Source organism: Oenanthe melanoleuca, chromosome 6 (genome assembly GCF_029582105.1).
Source record: "Oenanthe melanoleuca isolate GR-GAL-2019-014 chromosome 6, OMel1.0, whole genome shotgun sequence".
Lineage (NCBI taxonomy): Eukaryota > Metazoa > Chordata > Aves > Passeriformes > Muscicapidae > Oenanthe > Oenanthe melanoleuca.
In genome coordinates this window covers 21,576,734-21,600,581 of record NC_079340.1, presented here as the reverse complement: position 1 = coordinate 21,600,581, position 23,848 = coordinate 21,576,734, and the positions used below count along the sequence as shown (strand labels likewise).

The 23,848-nt window shown below is 54.9% G+C and overlaps 1 protein-coding gene across 2 annotated transcripts in view; it reads right to left on the bottom strand.

The window, feature by feature from the left end:
• Window positions 1-16,878, bottom strand: part of SLIT1 (slit guidance ligand 1) — a 60,626-nt gene extending 43,748 nt beyond the window's left edge. Inside the window, exons 1-4 of one of the 2 annotated variants that reach the window (XM_056495300.1) lie at window positions 16,755-16,878; window positions 4,412-4,483; window positions 4,062-4,133; window positions 3,349-3,420 (exon numbers count right to left, since the gene is read on the bottom strand). In XM_056495300.1, the coding sequence (XP_056351275.1) occupies window positions 3,349-3,420; window positions 4,062-4,126 (137 nt within the window). In that variant the 5' untranslated portion in view covers window positions 4,127-4,133; window positions 4,412-4,483; window positions 16,755-16,878. Of the gene's footprint in view, window positions 1-3,348; window positions 3,421-4,061; window positions 4,134-4,411; window positions 4,484-16,293; window positions 16,587-16,754 lie in introns of those variants that run through there. The other variant, XM_056495299.1, reaches the window with a different exon arrangement.
• Window positions 16,879-23,848: the final 6,970 nt, after the last annotated feature.

The window sequence follows — 23,848 nt, the reverse complement described above, 5'->3', positions numbered from 1 at the left end:
CAAACTAAAATGGGCTCTGAGCAGGCGTCAGCTCAATATTCCCAAATTCCAAGGGGAAAACATTCCTCTCCAGGCGTCTCACCTCCCCCCAGCCCTCGTTGGCCCTTTCCTGCCATTCCCCAGTTTCTTTAAGCCCCGACGGATCAGGTTTAACTCCAACCCTTTCCATTATCCTGATGCACAAATGCTCTTTACAGCCAAGTTCTACGTAACTAATTGTAGCTCGAACTGGGCTGGGAGACCACCAAGTACCACCAGTGTGGACTAGGCTCTGACACTCAGGAGGTGGACAAAGAGCTCTCCATCCCAACCTGAACCTGAGGGACTCCTCTTGGGCTCCTGAAAAATTTTCATCAGGTTCAGTGGGAAAGGTACAGTGGGAAATTGATCTATGGGTATCACATACCCCTAATTCAACACACTTACCTTCATCTTCTGTGTTACTGATGTGTTGAAAAAGATCCATCAAGACTATGCCTAGAAAAGGCTGGAGCACCCAGGTCAGCATACAAGGGCCCATCTAAGCAACCCCCAGCAGCTCCTGTAATCCACCCTTGGCTTTCTGCTTCAGCTGCCACCAGACAGCCTCATTTCCCAACTAAACAGATCTCAGCCTGACTCATTCAGTCAATTTTTGCTAATTCAAGACCTCCCAGTACTGGTGGGAGGACATGAAGATCTAGCAAGGACTCCAGAACTTGAGAACCATGCCATAGGTGGCTGCTCTCAGCAAGTCAAGGGGAAGCCTGTTTGCTGGAAGCCATCTGGAGATCAGGATTTGCAAGAAAATTATTCTGGTAAGGGCCTTTTTTTCCTAGACCAGCACAGGTCCTGGCCTGTTTCTGTGCAGGGAGGAGGTCCTGAGCAGTGGGGCCACCCCAGATCCATTTCAGCAGTTAAACAAGTGCAAAACCCAGTGGGGAGGCTCCAGTTTCGTTCAAGGAGAGCTGATTTCAATTTAGCTTAAACCCGTTCCCCACTGACTCATATCCCTGTAGCCTGACCCGGGTTTGCAGCAATTTAAAAGTGTCCTTATGACCTCCTGCACTGGCTGGCTAGCACTGGTCCAGATCCCACCTCTTGCTAAGCCAGCATGTGTGCCTAGACAAGCCACCCAGCGCACCCCCTGCCCTGCCATCCCCCCAAAACATCCCTGAGCACCTCAGCAACCATCATCCTCAAGGAGAGGGAGCAGCAGGTCCTCTGGCACATAGGGCTCTGTTGTACAAATGCAGAACTCAAGGATCTGCCAGGACACTGGCTCCTGATGTGTTCTCTGGGCAGACCCCAGCTCTGCATCCCTATCCTCATTAATGTGGAGGGGGAACGTGTTGCAGAGGAGGCTGGAGGGTGGCTCAGTGTGCCCCTGTCCCCAGCCCCCCTCATCACAAGGACCCTCTGCTCCAAGCATGCTTGAAAGCTCCCCAAGAGCTTTGGCACCAGCTATAGTTGAGGAGCTGCTAAATCTGAGCCCATGCACACGGCCCCAGATTGAACAAGAAAAGCTCCAGGTGCTGGTATCCAGGCAGTTTGCCATGGCAAAAATGGCCAGAAAACAAGACAGGGTGGGAGGGAAAAGGTTTGAAATAACCACCACATTGCAGTAAGCAGTAAAACAACGGGAAGAGGCTGAAATGCACCTGAATATGAGGTGGCTGCAAGCAGCACCTTGCATAACCCTCTTAAACCTCTGCTGGTATTACAGCCCCGTGCACACCGTGGCATAGTCCTGGCTGCACACGAGCCTGGCATCTCTGTAGGGGCACACTGTATGTGTAGGGGACACACGTGCTGATCCTCTGCATCTCCACAGTGAATTGTTAGGGCTTGCTTGTTTAAAGAGCCTGGTATTAAAATCTAGAGAAGATGAAAAAGGAAACACGAATATTTGTAGAATTTTTCTTTTGCCTGTGTTTCTGTTATGCAATGGGCGCTGGAGGAGGATGGGCCCTTGCTGGCGCCACGATATGGCACAGCTGAGCTCAACAAATGCCATTTGATAATTAATTGAACGCCTGTGCTATCAGCTGCCATTACCTAGGCCCATCTTTGGCTCCTGTCCACCACTTCACACATCCCATGCTGGCAACCCACACAGCGTTTTAACCCTTCATTACCTGCCTCAGGCCAGACTCTGGGACTGACTCCCTGGCACTGTTACTGCACAGGCAGGGCTGCCTGGCCCCAACATGGCCATGCCTGTCCTGGGGACAGCACATTCAGTTATTTCATCCATTCCTGCCTTGCCTCAGCAGGGACCTGGCATCCTCATATCACAGCTGATCGATGGAGATACAAGATGCAGCAAGCAGAAAGCTTGTGTCCTGGCAACTACCACCCCAACACACAGAGCATAAACTGCTTCTCTGAGTGATGGAGAGCACCCAGCCCCAGTCTGGCATGCACCCTCTCCTCCTCACAGCACCCCTCCCAATGTATGTGGTGCCTGACATAGCTGAGAGCCTGTAAACACTTTGTTTGAACAATGCTGGCACTGCTGAAAGCACCATTGCCTGAGCAAAACAGCCCCAGGCAGGAGAAACCCAATATGGAACAGAGAATATTTATCAAAGCCCCAGCAGCTCTCCCCAAGCAGCCTGCTGCTGCACAGAGGGAGGAGGAGCAGAGATCTGTGAAGCTGGGGCTTGCACAGCCAGAGACAGTCCCTGGAGTTGTTTCTGCAGGTGCAGAGGGACAGGCAGGGATGGGGACAAGTAGAGCAATGTGATGAGGGGGCAGTAGGCATGAAGGGCTGGATCTGCCCCAGGCAGGGCTCCCCCCTCCTTCTCCAGACACCCACAGAACGGCAGCTCTTGAGCAGGGCTGTGGGGCTCTCTGTGCCCCACAGAGGTCTCCAGGCAGAATGTGATCCCCTTGGGGAGACCCTCTTTCACAGTCCTTTCATGAGAAACTGGGCTAGTGTGTAAGGGAACCCTGCTCCAAAGCCCATGATCCACACCCAGGGAGGAGTCTGAGGAGCTCACAGCACCTCTCCACCCAACACTGTGCAGGCACAGCTCATCTCTGTGATGCCAGACCCAGCCCAGACTGCCAGCACCTCATCCCATAGCCCCATGTGTCACAGGAACACCCTTAACACTGCCAGTCTCAGGTCTCCTGCAAGTCACAGCCCATTTCCCACCTTGTGCATGCTCAGATCACACAGAAACAGGGTGCACTCCCCTGCCACGTGTTGAGCTTTCATTGGGAGAACACACCAGTAACCACCAGCACAACCCCCAGAAGCAGCACCCTCCTGAGGCACCAGTGCCCCTCCAAACCCCATGGCAGCCCCCACAGCACTGCTGGGCAGGGCAGGGCAGCCCTGTGGGCACAGCAGGTACTCACAGCCGTGACAGCGCCTGGTTGTTCTGGAAGAGAAGCTCGGGCAGGGAGTGCAGCTGGTTGCGGTTCAGCCGTCTGCAGGGAAAGAAGAAAAGGGTCAGGGGTACAAAGCAATGACTCCATCTGCAGCCCAGCTGGATTGCACCAGGCAGAGCTGGGTACTTTGGCTCGCTCAGAGAGGGCAATGGAGCACAGCATCCCACCTGGCAAGGACACCCCCATCCTGCTCACCACAGTCCCAGGCAGGGACAACCACAGGGCACTAATAGACCTACTCACAATGTTGTAATTATGTGCAGAGAGGATCCAAGCTGTTAACTGCTGACTGCTGCTTAACTGCACTCTTAACCTGCTGCTCGCTCAGCTCCTCATATTTGCTCGAGCAGCTTGGGATTTTTAAACTGCTGAGCTATTTTACTGAGTACTGGACCAGAACTTACAGCTCCCTTGCTAACACACAGGACACAGCTGATACAGCAAAAGTCATTTGTGTTTAACCTGCTCCTCACTTTAAAGCATCAGAAAGGACTCTAAGATCTATAGAAACAGAAATAGGTGTGCTTCCCAAACTGTAAAATACCACTGCCATGCAGAAGAGAAGCTGTTTGAAGTCAGGCAGCACTGATGCATTAGGGTTTAAGGAAAAAAGGAAAGGATGCTCTCTGAACTAAATCCAGCAGCCCCTCACCAACCTCCCCCCATGACCAGACACTCACAGCCGCTCAAGCTCCTTCATGTCATCGAATGCCCCGCGCTCCACCATGCTGATCTGGTTTTCCATCAGCTGCCTGCAGAGAGAGAGGGTCAGTTTTCTGGAGAAGTGGTCCCCAGTGCCCTCATTACTTCTTTTGATCCAGGGCACCTCACTGCCACTATGCCCTCAACACAACCCAAGATCTTCCCACTCTCTCCCAGCTGGAAACCCAGTCCAACACAATACCCTCCAGCCCTGGTGGCTGAAGCCCACAGGAAGAGGCTGAGTAACTCCAGCAGCCCTAGGAGGGGCCACAAACCAAGCACAATATCCACCAAGGTGGGGGCAGCTGGCCCCTCATCAGGAACTCACAGGACACGGAGCTGCTTCAACCCAGCAAAGTCATTCTTGTTGATTCGTGTTATGTTGTTGCCATTGAGCTCCCTGCAGAAAGAAGAGGAAGAAATTAGCAGGGAAGCACTCAGGAAGCAGCCAGGCACTGGGCATCCCCAGTACCTCCCCAAAAACGCCAGGCAGTGCCCGAAGGACAGTAGGGGCTGGTGCAATTCCGTTGGCCCCTCATCAGGAATGGCCCTGGCTCTAGAGAGGAACCTCATCCTCAGTGACCAGCAGTGCTGGGCACACACAAGTCTGGCTGGCTGTGGCTGTGTAAGCTTCCATGGACCATAAGGCAACAAGAGGCAGGGGCTGTCCAGATCCTCCCTGTCCTCATTCCTGATGCCCACCATGGGATGCATGTCACCCCATCCTCCAAAAGCAGCTAGCACCTGGTAGGGTCATCCCAAACACACTGAGCTGTTTAGAGAAGGCAAGGGTAACAAGAAACAAACGTAAGTCCCCAGAACAGCAGGATCCCTCCAATACTCAGCTGCAAGACACTTACATGTGTACATGACACTTAAATGATAATGGCTCCTGCCATTACCCTTGCATCACAACCGGTTCAGCACACAGCCATTTCACACCTTCTACCTGGAGAATAAGCCACACTCAGGTTTCACCTGCCAAGAGAAGCTTGCACAGGACAAGCTGCTTTGTGGCATCACTCTCATTCAAAAGCCCTGGGCGAGCACAGGGACAAGCAATGCAGCCAGGAAGGAGATGCTGCCCCTCCCTCCTTGCTTGTTCTGCTGGTGGAAATAAGAGGTATCTACAACCATCCCACGGCCTGGGTCCTTCCCAGGCTCTGCTGAGCACCAGGACATGTGTCCCACTGCTGGACACACACGTGGCAGGGACTCTGCTCCCAGCCCTGCTGGCTACACCTTCCCCAGCTCTCCTCAGCCATGCTCTCCAGCATGCTCCTGCTAGGATTATCCTGCTTTAAAATACATCAAGCCAGAAGCTGCATAGATTTGCATCTCACAGCCAGCTTTGCAGCGCCTTCTGCATTACAGGATGTGATAACTGTAGGAAAAGCAGGACCGTCAGCCCTGGGACTCACAATCTGCAGAGCTGGGGAATCTCTGTGCAGCCCCCTACTGCAGGAGACAGTCTCCCCTGTTAGCACCACAAAGCATGGCAAGTTTGCTTCTTGCCACAAGGCCAACCTGCCCAAGGCGTGTGCAGGGGATGGAGGATTCCTGTGCAAGGGCAGGGCCCAGGGAGGGCTCCCACGCTGGAGACCCACTGCCTGCACTGAACACAAACACAGAAATCAAGAAGAAAACAAACTCCAGGAGGAGAAGCCAGTCAAGTGAAGGATGAGCTGCTGGAGCCAGGGAAGGAAAGAGACAGCAGAGTGCCACCACGGAGCAGGTTGGGGTACTTGGGCAGGGGGGTCTGTAACTTCCTGAGCCCTGACAGTGGGACCAGGGGCTGGAATGCCTCACTGGCTGAATACACAGCCCATCAGTCCCACCCAGAGCCAAGGCCTCCCCGCAGCGGGCTCTGCAGCCGGCGAGGGGCCGGGGTCAGCGGCGGGCTGGCCCCGGGGCCAGCGAGCAGCGTGCGGGGCCACCGGGCGCAGGCAGCGCAGCCGCGCACCCCGGGGTGCGGCATTGTCCCGCTCACACGGCTGATAATGGCTAATGAGTTCCAGCTCGCCATTACAGCCTCGTAATTACAGCGCTATTCAGCGCCGCGATTGCCGGGCTCCTGCCATTATCCAGCCGTGTGTGCCTGCGCTGGGAAGGAGCTTGGGAGAGCAGCGTTACTAGGACACAGATGAATGCAGGCGGGAATGAATAGAGGTGCCTCAGCCCCAGTGATTAAACTGAAACCCACACTCAGGGGTGCAGCCCCGCCGCTCCCAGCAGGAGCGGCACGCAGAGCACAGCAGGCTGCGGGATCGGCCCCCACAGCAGGAGGACCTGACCCTCTCAGCGGGAGCAAAAGCCATGGGCAGCCAGGCTGGAAATCCCAGCACGAAGCTCTGGGGTGTGTCACACGTTTTAGGGACGTTTGTCAGCACAAAGGGAGCTTTGGTAAGCGCAGCTGTGTGCCCACCTCCTGATGGACCAGAGCTCTGGAGTCAGGTAAGGACAGGGAGAAATCACAGCTTCAGGAGTAGTTTTCTCCAAATGCCCTAAAGGTTCCTTGGTAAAGATTGCCTGTAAGATCCCCAGGGTCTCACTGGAGACCAAGCTGGAGGTAACAGCACCCATCTGAGCTCCTGCTGAGGGAGGGTTCCCAGCAGGACTCCCATGTCACCTTCCTTTAATCATACCGAACATTACTCTGGCTGTGTAGCCAGAGCACAGTTCCAGTACAATGCGTAACTGGAAGTTGAGACATCTCCAGTACTGCAGAGGGATAGAGCAGACAGGCTCGATCTAGACCTGCCCAACCTGAAAGCCAGGACTGACACCTCAGCCTGCAAAGCCCAAGATGGTGCTGTCCCCAGAGCACGAGCATCCCAGAGCCTTAGCCAGAGGCAGAGCACATGGTAAAGCAGCATGGAAACATGAAGAAACACCAAAGAGCCATGGAAGGCATGGACTAGGCATGGCCAGTCCCTCTGCCCTCTCTCCAAATCATCTGCTGGGCCACTGCAGCCCAAAAACTGTAGCACCAGAAGGCACAACAGGACCAGCAACCCTGGGTCTGCAGCCCACCCCAGCCTCTGCTCCCTGCATGCCTGCTGAGCATCTTTGGGGAACTTTCACAGTGGGGCTGGTGGCAATCCCCAAGTGGGGCTGTGTCTCAGGGCCCCTTGACAATCCTCCTCCCTCAGGGACTGGCTCTGTGTGCTCCCTGACAACTGCTCCCAGCATCCTTCCATGCCTTTGTTCAGGTAAATGATGGCCTTTGCAATCAAGATGGGAACGAACAGCAGGTAAAGCTTATTTGTAAGGATGCCGAGGCAACACTGCCATTTAACTTCATGACATTTTTTCCCCCTCTGAACCCCCTTCAGGTCCTCATGGAGATAAATTACAGTCTGCAGTCCCCAGAAAGCCAGATCCCTGCTGCTCAGCTGCTCACCCACTGCCTCCATGCCCTTTCCTAGTGAAGCAAAACATTCTGCCCTGCTCCACACAGCAGAGCTTCAATAAGGACTGATGCGTCTGGGGAACTGCCCAGCAGATTGGTTGTATTTCTGGACTATGACTTGAAAGCAGAAACACAGGACGTGCTCTTTCCTCTTGAATTCAAAGGATTTAACAGCAGAAAGCATCCTCAAGTTCATCCAGGCTGCCTTCCTCTGCCTCCCCAGCACCCCAAATCTCACACTGCTGATGGAGAGGCAGCGAATTTTCAATTGCAACCCTCAAGTTTCAGAAACCCCCCTCCCATTTCTCCCTGGGAAGAGGAAAGTCATTAAAACAATCAGTCCCTTTGCTACACTGCTTGTGGATCATCCCACTCCCAGATGGGATGTCTGTGCTGCAGCAGGGTTCGTTAGACTGGATTTGCATAGTCTGCGTTTATATTTGGTTTCTAGATTTGGATGGCTTATCCATTCCCAGGGGGTCTGATGTGTCTTTTCCCTTTGCAGGGTTTGGAGCTACACTAACTCAGTAACAACCTCAGAGAGCACAAATGCTGAGAGTTAATTTATTAAATACAGCCAACATGAATGATATTTCCCTGGGCACTGATTTATCAGGAGCGGGAAGGAGCAGACAGCGCAATCCCACTGCCCCTACTCCTTTCCAATGCATCAGCTATTCAGCACACATGTGACTCCTGTCCTTGTGGCTCAGCTCAGCTCTGCTCTCCCGCTGAGGCAGAAATCCTAACTGCTCTGCTCCCCAGAATCCCGCTTTTAAGAATGCAGAGGGAAAGTCTATGAGAGGAATTCCTGCATTTGCACCCACCAGCAGCAAAATGTGCCCTGGGCCCATCAAAGCCAGCACAGAGCAGGTGCCCAGAGCTCTGGGCAGTGACTGCAGGGGCTGCTGAAGAGGATCTGAGCTCCTGTGGTGCAAGGCCCCTGCCCTGGTGCCCGGTGGGGTTGGTACTGGGCCCTGAGATGTGTCCCTCCCTGGATGTCTTCACTGCTCTGCCATCCCTGCCCTCGCCTCAAAGCGCTGGCCCCAAGGGCATGGCTCCCCTCCCAGCAGCTCCACAGCCCCCTCCCAGAGCCCTGACCCCAGCTGGAGCCAGATAATCATCAGGGAAGCAAAGAAACGAAGGCTGGAAGGTCACGCATCCAACAGTACCTCTGCCACCCTCCATCAATCCAGGCAGATCCATACACTGCTCCTTCAAGGACAGGGACTGACACTACCCTGTGCCATATTCCAGCACATCACTGCTCCTGCCTCCCACAGCCTCCAGGATCATTAACAAACCTCCCACAGCAGATGAACCCATCTCTGCCTGCCCAGGCCACCATGGTGCAGAGATCTTGCCTGTGCATGCCTCTTTCCCAGTCCACTTCCCCAAGGGCACAGCTCTCCCTCAGGGCCCCCCTGGCTTGCAGGGGCAGGACCGGCTCTGTTTGTGCTCCCATTCACATCTGTGCTGTTGGTGATTCTCACCCACCAAACACTTTCCTCTTTCTGTCAGCTCATTCCTCCCATTCACCAAGCCCACTCTGAAATCTCAGCCATTCTCCAGCCCTCTTCCATCTCTCCCAGCCTGGTGGCATCTGCAACTGTCACAAGCAGCTCGTGTCCCATCACACAGACTGCTAATGGAAACACGGACGAGGCTTAGACTCCAGACTGACCCCTGTGCTCAGCTCTGGGGGACAGAGCAGCTGCAACCTTTCATCCTACACTTTTATTGCATTTTTCAAGTCTTCTCAAGATTTCACCCGGCTGCTTGAATGTAACTTAGCCCCAGCACAGGCTCACTGAGCTGCTCAAACAAGGAAACGTGGGGCAGAGGCCCTCCTCAGTCCTGGGAGAGCTGGTCCCCTCCAGCACCAGCACCACATTCACCAGCTCTCTGGAGCCCATAGCTGGGTGCTAACTCCATTCTCTCCAAGGTTCCAAGGAATTACAGGGTGCTGCTGCCCACTGACAAGGAAGGGACACTGGTCACACATGTCCTGGGCTGACACAGCTGCACAAGGGGCTCAGCGCCTTCTTCCCCTTTTCCATCCCATCCCTGTTCTCAGACCCCTCACGAAGAGCAAAGGTGCCCAAGGAATACATGGAAGTCCCTTTAGGAGTGTCACTCACAGGGTGAATGCCTGCCTGCAGGTGCTCAACAAGCAGAGCTAAGAGCAGCTGTGTGCTGTTTGGGCTCATCTCAGAATCACTACCCTCAGCCCCAAGCACAGGAGGCTCTAAAGGCTTTTACCAGGTACTACAGCAGGGCAGCATCAGGACACATCTTTAAGCATTACAAACAGCATCGATCATGCGAGTAGCACTGAGGATCCAGAAGGCTTTCTGTTCTCCTAACTTCTCTCTGGGGTTTTCATGCCACAGCCATTAGCTGCTCGCAGTCAGGGAATGCTTTACACTCACACAGCACTGTGGTGTACCACCTTGACACTAAAAATAAATAAATAACCTCCCTGAACCCCAGAGGAGAGAGAAAAGACAGCAGGGCATTTCTGTTTCATAAATATGGAAACAGGGACTCAGCCAAGAGAACAGATTTTCCTGGATACCCACAAAATATGGCTTTTTATGCTGTGCTGAGTAGCCTGGTGAGGAGTTGCTCTGTAGCTCCTCTGCTTCCCAGGGCAGGGGAGGCTGCCCAGCCCTCAGGCTTCATCCTGCCACTCATCAGACTGAGTTCCACTTTGCATCTCCCCAGCAAAACCTCTTTGGCTTATCCCTCCTGGAGCTGCTCACACCAGGGATGAGAGGACAAGTGCACCCAAACTGCTCAGTTACAGGTGCCTACTCAATCCCAGACCAGATGGGTCTCCTGGGTAATCCCATGTGGGATGTAGGGCCTCCTCCAACCAAGAAACATCCAGGGCCAGGAGCTTGAATGTCTCTCACTCCTGGTGACCAGGGCTGCTCCTTGGCTGCATCGCTTTAAAAATTCATCTTCCCTTTTTCTGATCTTCCTCCTCTAGCAGCCTGTCTCCCCCATAGGACACTTGTCTCTGCTATTTTGAGCAGCAAGTGCATCCAAAATGCATGCTGGGGAAGCAGACAGTCAGCACAGCCTCAGAGCCTGACTGTGGCAGGGAGGTCTGAGGTGATTTCTGGGGGGACAGCCTTGGGCCAACCTCACACCAACACCATGGAGAGGTCCCCTCACCCCACCTCATTCCCTTCTCACTTCCAGCAGTGCCACAACCCTAAGGACCTGGCTGTCCTTCTGCTCCCATTGCTAATTGGCACCCTGGTGCTGTTCAGCAGGAAAACCTCTGCTCCCCTCACCACTCCTACCACTGCTGTCCCTGGCTGTCCCTCGAGTGGGACAGGGGCCAGCTGCCAGAGCTGGCCTTGGAGCTACTCACACTGGAAGCCTGCCAGGGAGCAGTGATCTGGGTCTGACATCCCCTGGGATGAGGCCATTTGCTAACACACAACTGTGGTTTTTACTGCTTTTCAGCAAAACATGCACAGAAACATCTCCTTGCTTCTCAGGTTTTATGAAAGATTATTTCAGTAGCCATAAAGACCAAGAGGATGGGTGTGCAGCACTAAGTACCTCTGGAGTGGGCAGGGAACCATGAAGGACTCAGAATCACAACAAAGACAGGCTCCCTGGTTGCCCACATGCACGTCCTGCTCCAGCACTCTCCTCCACCAGCCTGCCAGAGAGCAAAGCAGAGCAAGGATACAGGAAAAGCCCCTCTTCAGTGGGAGCTCATGGGCTTGTGCACCTTTCCCTGGACAGGGCACCCTTTTCCTGCCCACACCACCCTGGTGGTACCCCAAATCCCTTCTGTTCCCCCAGGCTGCAGGTTCTGCTGTCCTGTGGGGGTCCCTCATACATCCTTTGCCTTTTATAGCTGCCTCACTCTTCTGTAGGCAGAGTTTTGATAGGAAACAACAAACGAAGCAAATGCACGTCCTGTTAGGAGTCTGTTTCTGTAACTGGACTGTTTTTGCATGAGCTGCCCTGGCAGCTGCACCCTGGGGCTGCAGGCTCTGGGCACAGCAGCAACAGCACTTGAAGGTGCACGTGGGAGACCTACAATTAAAGCTGGAAACAATTCCCCTTCCTTGCTCCCACCTCAGCAGCAAGGAATTGCTGCTAGCACAATGCATCACTCTGGAGGACCAAAGTGGCAGCACATTTAAGGAAAAAAATCTGTTTTAAAGGATGCAATAAAACAGAGCCAAGGAAGGGTTTATAGGGAAGCAATTGCTGTGTGGGGTGAGAAGTGGTCACCAGAGGCCAATCTGCCTGGCTTTATTGCCTGTTGCTGGTGACTTTTCCCAACCAGGGGACAATAGATCCTCCACTATCAGCCTCCACTTCAGTCAATACAAACACGACATAGTTTTTTAAACTAATATTTTTCCAGCATGCAATTCCATAGAGAGTGAGAACGCAGCGTTACCATGGCAATATATAGACAGCATCTGCCTTGGACGTAGCTGAAGGGAGAAATTGGAATAGAATTGCAAATTTCCTCTGTCCAGGAAGGCTCCCAAGGAAGCCACTGCAGTGGGCTGGGCAGGCTACCTTCCCAAAGCAGCCTGCATCCTCCCATGCCCAGCACTGGCTCACCCGAGAGCTGAGGGCTGCAGGGCCAGCCAAGCACTGCCCTGGCCGGACAGAGGTCCTGCATCCTGCTCCAGAGCTCTGCGGAGCCTGCACAGACCCCCTGCAACCACACTGCTCACTGAGAACTTGCCTGGGCGCTTCAGGGAAGGGAGAGGTTGACTTTCTCAAGGTCCTAAGAATGAGCATTGCCCGAAGCCCTGAAAGCAGAAGCAGCCCAACAACTGGTGAGGAATGCAGGAGTGCTGCTGAGCTACACCAGCCTGGCTGCTGCAAGACATTTTGATTAACTGGTGAGACGTAGGTGCAGGTGAATGGATTAAATATGCTCTGAACATGAGCTTGCTGCTGGAACTTTGGCAGGGAATGGCTGGGCAGTATGCAAGAGTGCTTGAGGTGCAGCTGCCCTGGCAGGGTGCTCCCACACCCAAAGGCTGTAGCTCAGCACCTCCACCAGTGCAGACAGAGGGATGGCAAGTGGCTACAGACTGCATGGGGCCCATTTCAGCACAGGCAAACCCCAGAGCTTGGGAACAAGGCAAATAGAGGCACCATTAAATGCTGAGGGCCAGGGACCCTGGAAAGGAAAAGCCAGAGCCAAGAGGGTGCAGTGATAGGGACCCCCAAATCCAGCTCTGCTGCCTTCTACATGGGGGAGGGACACACAGCCCACAGTGAGATGGGGGATGTTCAGCTCACTGGGGAGGAGGCTGAAGGGGCAACTGGGGCAATTTTCAGCTGTGAGGCAAAAAATTCAACAGCAGGAGAGCGTGCAACACCATCACAGTCAATTTATCCCCTACAAGCAAAGAGCCAGGCTGGAAGCTGCCATTTGACAGTGGCAAATTTGCACTGATTCTGCTGGCGTGGGGAGAGCTATCTACCTCTCCAACAGGGCAGTCTGCTCTTCAGAGACACTTTCAAAGCAAGAAAGAAAGAAAAGCAAGCAAAATGGGAAGGGAACCGTGACCTTCTCCCCCAACTCTTCCCTGGTGGCTGAGGCCTGAGGGACTCCTGGAAGCAGATAACACTGTAGTGCTGGAGGATTATCAGCCCATCCTGCCTACAAAGCCTTCAGGCCTCTGTTGTGCTTGCCAGAGGTGTAGGCAGGAGCACAAGCATCTGTGCAAAGTGCCCAGAGACTTTGCTGTTTCCCACCTTGCTCAGCCCAATCCAGTCAGAGGGCAGGTGCATAACCCCCATTTATGTTGGGCTGCAGACTAAAAGGCACTTAGGGAGCAATGTGCTGTGCCCTGGCACAAGGGATGAGGGGTTCTGTGTCACCCCACATGCAAGTGTCATTCATGGTCCATCCTAGACACTTCTGCAGCCCTTACTCTCTACCAACAGCATAGCACCCACCAGGAAAATATCACAGGGCAAACTGAAGCAGAAGACAAAACTATTTTTCTCCAGCTCATGGTTCTCCAAAGTTCCAGTGACTCTGCAAGGCCAGTAATTCCCTGTTCTTCAAAGGAAAAGGGTGTATTTCAAAAATGACGCAGCACAAACCTCCTCAGAGGAAGCTGCTGACAGCAGTGCCAGCAGGCATAGCTGCAGCAGCAGTGCTGCCCTGTCCAGGGGCTTGACCCCTCCACCATGGGGCTCAGCCAGGTGGGAGGATGGAGAAAGCCTGGAGGCTCCAAACATTGGCATGCAACAGGCAAGAAATTCAACAGCAGAGATGCCACTGCTCACTGGCACTGTGGGATGCATGGTGAGGTTGGCATGCTGTGCATCTCAGGACTTGGGAAAAGAGTTACCCAGAAGGGCACTGGTTAGAGGTTGATGACCTCTCCACAAAGAGCTGACCCCTGGAAAGAGCAAATGCTGAGCACAGACCCTGCTGCTGTGGCTGCCTGGTGACCTTGCTCCATCGAACACTGAGAAGCTGGAGACTGCAAGGTTGCAGCCTGCTTACAGGGAATTGAAACTCATTTATGAGCTGTTACAGCAGGATTTCACTGCTAGGAGATAGACCTGCTCTGCACAGACACCCTCAAGCACCTGCACGGGTGTGCAGAACAGCAGGAAGTAGTTATCCAGCAGACAACACCCACGAGAGAGCAAGCATGTCTAGCTCAGTCCAGACAGAAGATCCGGCATCGCCAGCTGCATTAAAATCCAGAAAACCCAGTGCTGCTGAATGGCAACAGACATGGAGGACCAGGTCAGTGAGGCAGAACGGGAGACAACAAGCAGGATCCAGTGGCAGAGCAGGAGATGCCCTGCCAGAACAGGAGTGAGACACCCAGCAAGGGCATCCTCCATTAGCTCACTCCAGCACTGCCTCATTTGAGCAGTGCTGAGCACCTGCCCAGCAGGCAGAGGTGGGGACTCGATGCCAACACTCCCCCAGGACCCTGCAGGTGCAGGGAGAGCTGATGTCAAGGACCCCATTAAGCTCTCCAAGAGGCAGAAAGGGCTAGTGCAGGCAATGCATAAACCTTCCCCCTGCCCTGGGCACAGCAGAAAGGGGGATCCTGTCTCAGACCTCATAAACTTGTTCTATGGGATGGCAACTCACAGCAGCCTGGCTGCTGCGCTGGGTAATAATCATTTGTATGAGGATAATTATGGTGGGAGAAAAGAAAACTCCTCTAAAGTGGTATCCTGCAGAGCTCTTGATGCTGCATGCTGGGTGCAGCCCTGGCAGCTGCCAGGCTGTCTGCAGTCCATGCATGCAGTCCTCCCTGCAGGGTCTCTGCCCATCTGCAGGCAAAGGGCACAGCTACACTCAAGGAGCTGCAAACAGCACAGCACAGGGACAGGAGCACCGTGTGTGACTGTCCTAGAACATATCCTGCTGCTCAAGGAGACAGCAGCTCAACACTTCCCTGCACGGCAAGGGGGATGTGGGAGCAGCCTGGCCCCAGGGCCAGGGCGGGACAGCTACGGTGCCACTGTGTGTACTGCAGCTACTGGGATGGGGCACCTGCTGCTACTGAGGGACAGCCCTGCTCTCCTGCAGGGACTGGGTTGCTGTGTGCCAGGAACCTGCTGCCAGCAGGTTGGACACATTCAGCTCATACTGCTCATACTGCTCTCCTTGGGGGGGGGGCCCTCCAGCCACAGAACCCCAGGCTGGCAGACCTGCACAGCCAGGCACAGCAGAACCACGACTGTGAGAGAAAAGCCTTCCTTATGGGGGCCCAGCTAAGAGAGCCAGGGACACCTCCCAGCACCCCTGAGGACGTGGCAAGGGGCTTGATGAGCAGTGAGGTGCAGGCACAGGGGACTGGAGAGGATGGGTGAGCTGTCTGGCTCACGATGGGCAACCTGCATGGCTTAAGGCTGGTCACACCATGGGGGAGTCTCAAGAGAAGCTGGGGCAATGGGACTTGATCCTAACACAATGTGCAGCACTCCCAGGAGAGCTTCCTCGGGACAAAGGGGTGCCCAGCACAGGTAGGGGCTTGGGGTGACAGGAGCCATCATAGAACCCCTGTGGCTGTGCAGCTACCCTGTGACAAGTCACTGGAGGGGCGGCCACACACCTGCCGGGGGTGCCACGGGGCTGGCGCACCCACACTCACAGACCATTCTGGGCTGCCCCGGCTCAAATGCCCCCCAGAGGAACCCACTCCCTCGGGCAGTGCTCTGATCCCAACCCCGCTCCACATACTTGCACAAAGACTGGCACACGCGGGTTCTTACAGAGACCCCTTGCACAACCCTCACCCAGAGAAAGGGTTACACACACACCCTGCTCTGCACCTCGACGGGCTACTGCACGCCCCTCAGGAAGGGGGCGATGCATGTAAACTCACCTAACAGACCCTTGCACACGTATCCCCCGGACGGGAATTCACAGACGCGCAACCCGCGGGCGCAGCGGGACACCGCACATCACCCACCCCACGAGGTTCCTGCACACGCACCTTTTGGGCGGCCGACCGTGGCCCCACGGGCATTTGCACACCTAGTGCCCTTACCAGACACGGCGGGCACTTGCACACACCCCAGCCAGGCTGCTGGAGACCCCCGCCGCGGACAGGCTGTGTCACCGGGTCCCGCACACACTCCTGACAGGCTCTGAGCGCATCCCGCACCCCCGTGGGGTTCTTGCCCCCACGCGGGGCTCTCGCTCCCCACGCGCTTTTGGACACGCACCCTCGGACCGTCCCCGGCCCCGCCGCTCCCGCAGCCCGGTGGCCGCCCGCCGGCGGCGGCGGACAAAGCGCGGCGGTACTCACAGGCGCTCGGTGCCGCGGGGGATGCTGCGGGGCACGGCGCGCAGGGCCGAGCCGTGGCAGTCCACCGTGGTGCCGCTGCAGGCGCAGAGCGGCGGGCAGGCGGCGGCGCGGCCCCGGCACAGCGCGGCGCACGCCAGCAGCCAGGCGGCGGCCCGCAGCCCCGCCGGGACCCCCGCCGGCCGCCCGGGGGTCGGGGCCGCCATGGCAGCGGGCAGCGGGGTCAGGCGGTGCGGCCGCCGCGCATCACCGGGAGCGGAGCGGAGCGGAGCGGGGCTGGGCTGGGCTCGGCGCGGCTCGGCTCGGCTGCGGGGCGAAAGCCCCGTCGGCGCACACCGCCCACCCTCACTGCCGCCCCATCCCGCAGCCCAGGCTCAGCCCCCGCGCTGGCTCCTCCCTCCCGCCCTGCCCGCCCCGACGGGCCCCCCCTCCGCCACCCGCGCCCCTCCCCGCGCCCCCGGTACCGGGCGGCGGAGGCGGCAGCGCTCCTGGCCGGGCAGGGCACGGGCACCCCGGGCGCGGAGCCGTCGGGGCTCTGCACGTTCCTGCCGTGCAGGAAGGTGGCTTCGGATCGGTCCCCCCACCCGGGACAGCGGGATGGGTTCGCGGAGCACCCGACTCCTCCGGGAGAGGCTGCGGGTGGCGGTACCCGGGGAGAAGCAGCCTGCGAGCCGGGCGGCTGCAGGCAGAGCATTCCCACCTCTCCTCGGGGTGCCAAAAGCTTGCGCATCCCCTGGTATACTTAGGGTAGCCTTGGCCTGTGTCCCACCCGGCAGCCTGAAGCCCCATCCCACCATCCGCAGGGTCCGGGTGAGGCACCTGGCAGCCCGCGGGGCACTTGCCAGCCCGGATGGTGCCTGGCCCGTGAGGGGCATCCCGCGGCTCAGCACCCCGGCGTGCAGAGGGCACTTGGTGCCAGCTCTGCTTTGCGCTTTGCCCCACACACAAACAGCAAATCTTGGACGTCCTGACTATGGCTTTAGCTATGTTCTTTTCCATTCCAAAGGAACGTCTTTAAAAATAAAGTAACCAAAATGTCTTTTTGGCTAACCTACAGGGAAGAACAAGTCAAAATACACCTATTTCGATGCAAAAGGAAGTGAAGGCAAGAAATCTTATTTTGGCCCTAAACAGTTGACATTTCAGAAACACAAACATTGCGTTCATTTCATTGCCTTCCATTTTTTCCCCTGAGATCTGCAAATGCAAGACAGGAGAGTGTAACCAGGAGGGCTGGTCACCTGTTTTATTATTGACGCCTGAAACACTGGTAACCCCATGGCCCCAAGTGCTGAATCCTAAAAAAAAAACCAGGCATTTTGATGTGCCCAACACAGCCCTGGTTTCTTGCAGCAAGTGCTGCAAATGTCCTCCTCAGAGAGGAAATCCATAGAAGGAGGGGAGATGGGAGCCTGTTGCACTGGACCACAGTGGGAGGGTGCTGTGTGAGCCTGGACACCCCAGTACGACAGACCATGGTGGATATTTGCAGGGATGGTGGCAGGTCCCAGGGACCGCAGTGCCTCTTCCATCAATGCCCTCTGCACATGGAGCTCCACAAGCTCCATAATCAGGGCAAAAGGGAGGTGTCTGCCTGGGGTCCTGCTCTAGCAAGGGCCACCTCACACACACACAGGGCTGCACCAGCTTGGCCCAGATCAGCAGCTCTTTTCCATCCCAAATGCTGGCTCCCATCATCTGTCTGCATTTTCGTGACATCTCCTTCCTCTGGCCCCAGTCCCAGGAGGAAGCTGTGCCTGAGATGGATGAAAGGGGTTTGTTCCTCGTTGCTACCCAGCAGCCCTGACAGCAAGGAAGATGAGCAGCTTCCCAGGACTCTGGGAGCCGACCCCTTGCTGGCACAGCTTCTGCAGAGGTGGCCTGGGGAGACTCTGGTGGCAATGGCACCTGAAGGGGTCTGAGCTGCAGACCTTGGCTGAATTTTGGGGGGTGAAGGTTGTTTCAGAATGGCTTGGTGTCCCCCAAAGGTTGCTATCAGTGTGATGCTTGTGATCACCCTCCTTCACAAGCTCCCCTTGACCCTTGGCTGGCAGAGCAGAACCGGGTCTTACTAACCTGCCCTTTACCTCTAGTGCTGGCAGGAAGGCGGGAGGGAGCGAGGGATCTTGTTTCCTCCAGGTTTTTTTTGCAGCACTTGCCTCAGGCAAATCTTTGTGCTCTGCAGGAAAAGCAAGCTCCCTCCATCTCTGTATCCAGCTGCAGCAACACCCTTCTGCTGCCAACACAACAAGGGCTGGGTGAGCCAGGACAGCAGTGTGGGGGGACAGGCTGTGTATCAAGACCCTCCTCCCACACCTCAGCCCCTGCATATGGGTGATCCCAAGTCACCCAGGCACCCTGATGGTGCTGAGGCCCTCAGAGAGCAACAGCTGCCTGGGAAAATCCCAGGGTTCCTCTAAATATGGATGAGGAGCAGGGAGAAAAATAAACCCCAAACTTCTTTATCAGGGGAGGCCTGGTCCTGCCGTCTGCCACCGGGATTTGGGCCAAACTGCTTGATAGAGAGAGAGACCATCTGGATCGTCTGATGGGCTCTGGTTAAAATGAAGCAGAAGCTTTTTTTTTGTAGGAGTTTTCATGGGAAGATCCGGGGAAGGGTTCCAGGGTACGCGCCAGACCTGTCGTGCAAAGAGATGCGAAGCAGCTACAAAGCTTCAAACAAAAAATTGCTGCCAATTTTAAGCCAAGCCCTCCCAGGGCAGCATCCCACATTTCTTCCCACCCAGGATGGGTCACAGCTCGCTCCTGTTAGCTCTCCTGTGGGCTGGGCTGGCACCTTCCAGCACGCCTGGGCTTCAAGGCAGTGTGCTGTACCCTGGGTTTGGGCATGCAGAGGGGAGGCACCTCACCCTGGCCTGTTTGTACCACACTTTGAAGCAGTTCTGTGGCTACCACCTGTCCACAGCAGTGCTCAGCCTTTCTCAGGGTAGGATCAGGCACTGCTGCAGAGCAGAACTGTTTAAAACACAGGTAGTAGGGCTCTGGTGGGTTGGCCATGGCTGGACACCAGGTGCTCCCCAAAGCCACTCTGTCCCTCCCCTCCTCAGCTGGCCAGGGGAGAGAAAGTATAATGAAAAGCTCATAGGCCAAGGTAAGGCCAGGGAGAGATAACCAGTTACCAATATGGACAAAACAGACTTGACTTGAGGAAATTGGGTAAATTTATTACTCATTGGAGTAGTATAATAAGATCAGAGTAGAATAATTAGAAATAAAACCTAATCTTCCAAACACCTTTCTCCATCTCTCTCATCTTCTGGGATCAATTTCACTCTCAGTTTTCTCTCCCTCCTCCCTACCAGTGACACAAGAGGATGGGGAGTGATAGCTGTGGTCAGTTCATCACGCTTTGCTGTTTCTTCCTCCACAGGACAGGGACTTCTCCCATTCCTCCCTTGGGCATCCAGAAGCTCTGGTGTAGGAGCCTTCACAGGCTACAGGTGAATCTCTACTTCATTGTGAACCTTCATGGACAGCAGGGGTGCATTCTGCCTCACCCTGGGCTTCACCACAGGCTGCAAGGGAATCTCTGCTTTGGTGCCTGGAACACCCCCTCACTGACCTTTGTGTCTGCAGAGTTGTTCCTCTCACATATTTTTTCTTTGTTATAGCTGCTGCTGGTGTTGTGCAGAAACTTTTCCCTTTCTTGCATACATTATCCCAGAGCTGCTACCACCATTGCTGATGGGCTCAGCCTTGGCCAGTTGTCAATCCATCTTGAAGCTGACTGGCACTGGCTCCATTGGACATGGAGGAAGCTTCTAGCAGCTTCTCACAGAAGTCCTCCTACTACCAAAGCCTTGCCATGCAAATGGAGCACAAATACATGTGCATGGTGCCTGCTCCAGCCTCCCTGCTGAGGAGCATTGCCAACAGCAGGATCTGTCATCCCTTGCACTGGGGCTGTGCTTTGTACCTTTCCTTCCACCAGCAGCACCTGTCTGGGGAGTAGTGGCCGTAACATACAGCTGGAGATGTGTTGGGAGCAGAGTGGCCACAACCTTCAGCTTCTTAGTGTCCCCAAGAGATTTTGTGAAGGGTGGGCTGCCGGGGCTGTCCTGGGCCACATCTGTCATGCCTGGCCAGCTTGGCTCATGCTGGGAGGCCAGGCTGCCTTTGTCCTGCCAGACACGCTGGGCTTGGGGGAGTGAGGCATTGTGTGGGAGGGGCTGGCGTGTCAGCCCCATCAGGGCACCTATTGGGCTCCTGTAGCACGACAGTGCCCTTGATGGGTCTATTATAGAGTGGTGCTGGCTGCTGGGGGCACAGGGATCACAGTAAATCTCGCTTGGTTAGCAGCAGCAGCAGCCAGGGCTGGGATGCACTCTTTCCTGTGTCTTTCCAGGGACAAGCCCTCCCTCACAAACAGCAAGAGCATCACCCTGTGAATGTGGCCAGCATTACCTTGCAAGCTGTCAGCACTGCCCTGTGAGCACACTCAGCATTATCTGCTAGACACTGCCATTGCTGCCCTGTGAATACCACCACCATCACCCTTCAAATGTGGCCAGCATTGCTCTGTGAAGGTGGCCCCACTGACTGCAGGAGCCAGGCAGCCTTACTGCCTGGGGACCTTCACCATTGGGACCAAGTGAAAGGAGCAGTATCCACTGATTGCTCTGAGGTGATGCAGGAGATGCCAAGACTCCCAAGCAGGTGGATTTGCCCCAGCCTAGCACAACAGGGACCATCCAGGTAGGGGGAACCCAGTGTGTCTGACTGCCTTGAACAATTGTGGAACAGCAGGAGGGGGACAGTCTGCCAGGCACTGCATCCCTGCTTTGTGGTGTGGCTGAGCAGAGGGGCTGAGCCCTGCAGCCTGGGCTCCCAAAAACAGCTCTAGCCCACAAGAAGAACATTTGCACCGAGCAGGCCAGATGCAGATGAAGAGATGCTGTTCCCAGCACGGGCTGGACACACCACAGCCTGGGAGCTCTGCGGTGCAGTGCAAGCTGGTTTGAATAAACCACACGCGAGGAGGTGTCTGTGAAGCGCCTTGCACATGGAAATGCTATTGTTGGATCAGGGGCTCAGGGTCCCCAGATGTAGCAATTGTTCCACATCCGTGCTGTGCATGCACACACACTCTTTCCCACTCGCTCTGCCTGCAGCCACTCATTAACCCTCCTCAATGAAGATGCATTGGAGAGATAATTTACTGTTTAATAGACTAACTTTCCATTTGCTTTTGCCAAGCACATCCAACATATTTCTCCACGGTGCTATAAACAGCTCCTCTGCCATAAAACCCTGCCTCCCAGAAAGAGCAGGTGGGTTTTCAGGATTCAGCTGATGACCTTGTCCACGGGGTAAGCAGAGACAGTGTTCTGTTGTTAGAGGAACAGGGCTTGTTCCCACCAAACCCTTTCAACCCCCATTGCACTTATATCCCTGGACTGGGAAAATGTCTAACCTGAGAATTAAGGAGTGCCTGAGCCTGATGGATGAGGCAGGCAGAGGCTCTGTCCTGGTTTTGATGAAGATGCCCTGAGTGCAGATGAGCATGGCTCTGCTCCATATTTATGGCTAGCTGGCAGCTGGTTTCATGCTGGGGTGTGATCAATAAGCTGCATGCCCACTTGGGCTCATTGTGCTTCCACAGTCGCAGATGGCCTTTCTGTGCCTCGTCAGTCCCAAAGTTGTGAGCATGTGCCTCTGCATCCTTGCTCCTCCTTCCCCAGCCCTTACAGAGTCATAAGCTACTAGAGAATGAAAGAAAGTCAGTTTCTGCTAAAGGTGGGTCAAGGGAAGTCCTTCCATCTCCACTTTGCCCCCATCACTGAAATTTCCACACTGTAGAAGACAAACTTTCAGGCTGCAGGATCTGCAGGAAGGAGCACCAGCCTCAGAGGCATGAGCCTGAAGGACTGGCTACCAGGGTCTGGCTCTGAAGAATGACAAGCGGATGCCAGTAACCAAAAATAACTTGAAAAAGAGAGGGAAAGCGTTCAGCTTGCCTTGTGACAGCTCTGCTTGGCTCTGGATGCAGGCAGGGACTCTCCTTAGAGCTGGAGAACCATCCTAGGGGCTAGCCAGAGCTGATTTTTGATTTTGAGGATATTCTTCCCCAGCCTTCTCAGTGCTCTTTGTTTTTGTTCACTTTATTTATAGTCCCAGCCTCCCACCTCCTCCATCTGCCAGATGTAGGCAGGGAGGAAGAGCCAGGCGTCTCCAAGCCTGCGCCCAGCACATCTGGCGCGGGGCCCCGGGGCGGGCAGGGGGTCCCGTCCCGCAGCGTGTGCTGCCAGCCCCCTCTGGTGCTGCCGCTGCAGAACGGCCTGGGAGAGGCACAATGGAGCCAGAGGCTTTTGTGCAAGAGGTTGCCGAGCTCCTGCTCCACAGGGAAGCGAGGCTCAAGCCTTGTAAGCAAAAAACGTCAGAAGAAACAAGCTTTAAAACAAGCACAGGTCAACACCCCCACATCATAGACCTGTGCACACATCGAGTTGCATGGAGCCATGATGGCCAAGGCAGGTTGGCATCTCTATTCATCACAATTCCCAGTAGCACAGCAGCTTCAGCCAAAAGCAGAAGATCAAGTGGGACACAATTCTCTCAGGTGGAAAAGGGTCAGACATCTTTATATCACTTTATTAAGGCGCTGCGTGGGAGGGTTGGGTGGTGGATTTGTAAATCTTCCCAACAGCAAGGCAGGGGAGGCTGGTTTAGCTTTGGAGGAGGAACTGGGGAGGGGGGCCACAGGAATGACCACTCCAGCAGTGACTCAGCAGAGAAAGGAAAACTTGTCTCCCTCTGACCCAGACTAAAAGTGAAGGTTGGTGCTGAACCTTGCCCTGTGATGCACAGCTGGAAACAGCAGCTCCTTGCACAGGAGTCCCAAAACAACCCCATCCCATTCCTCATGTGTGGGCACTCCCCAAGAGCAAAGCTGGGCTGCAACAGGATGGAGCCAGAGAGGGGGTGCCAGTTGAGATCCTATTCCAGGCCACATCACAAGGTCAGTGTGGGACCCAGCACGGAGATCTTGGCATCTACATGCCTGAACAGTTTATGAGCTTCAACTCAAAACCCTCACTGGAGAGATGAGCAAACAGAACTAAACATGATAATTTATTCACTCCAGAAAAAATATTAGTTAATCCAAGCCAATGAGATTGTAAAGACTGATAACTGGTCTGGCTGATGCCAATATCTATCGCTAGCAGTAGTCATGTTTTTTGTCTACACTGTTGCCCTAGGCAGTGAGATGCAGCAGCAACATGACAGCTCCCAGCCACACATGATAATTTAAGAGAGAAAATATCTTATTTCAACTCCAAACCAGGGCAGAGCAGTTAAAAAAAAAAATCAAGACAACTTGCAAAAATTGATTTAGATAGCAGTGACACTCTGAAGAACTTATTTGCAAGTCTGAGCTGTGCAATTTGAGATAAAAATCTGTTTAATGAAATGAAGGTGAGCACTGCTTATTTGCTTTGTAATGCCACTGCTGTGCATACATACCAACAGGCCAAAGCAAACACAGAGACGAGGGATCCCCCTTTAAATATATATCTTCACCCTGTGCTGAGTCCCA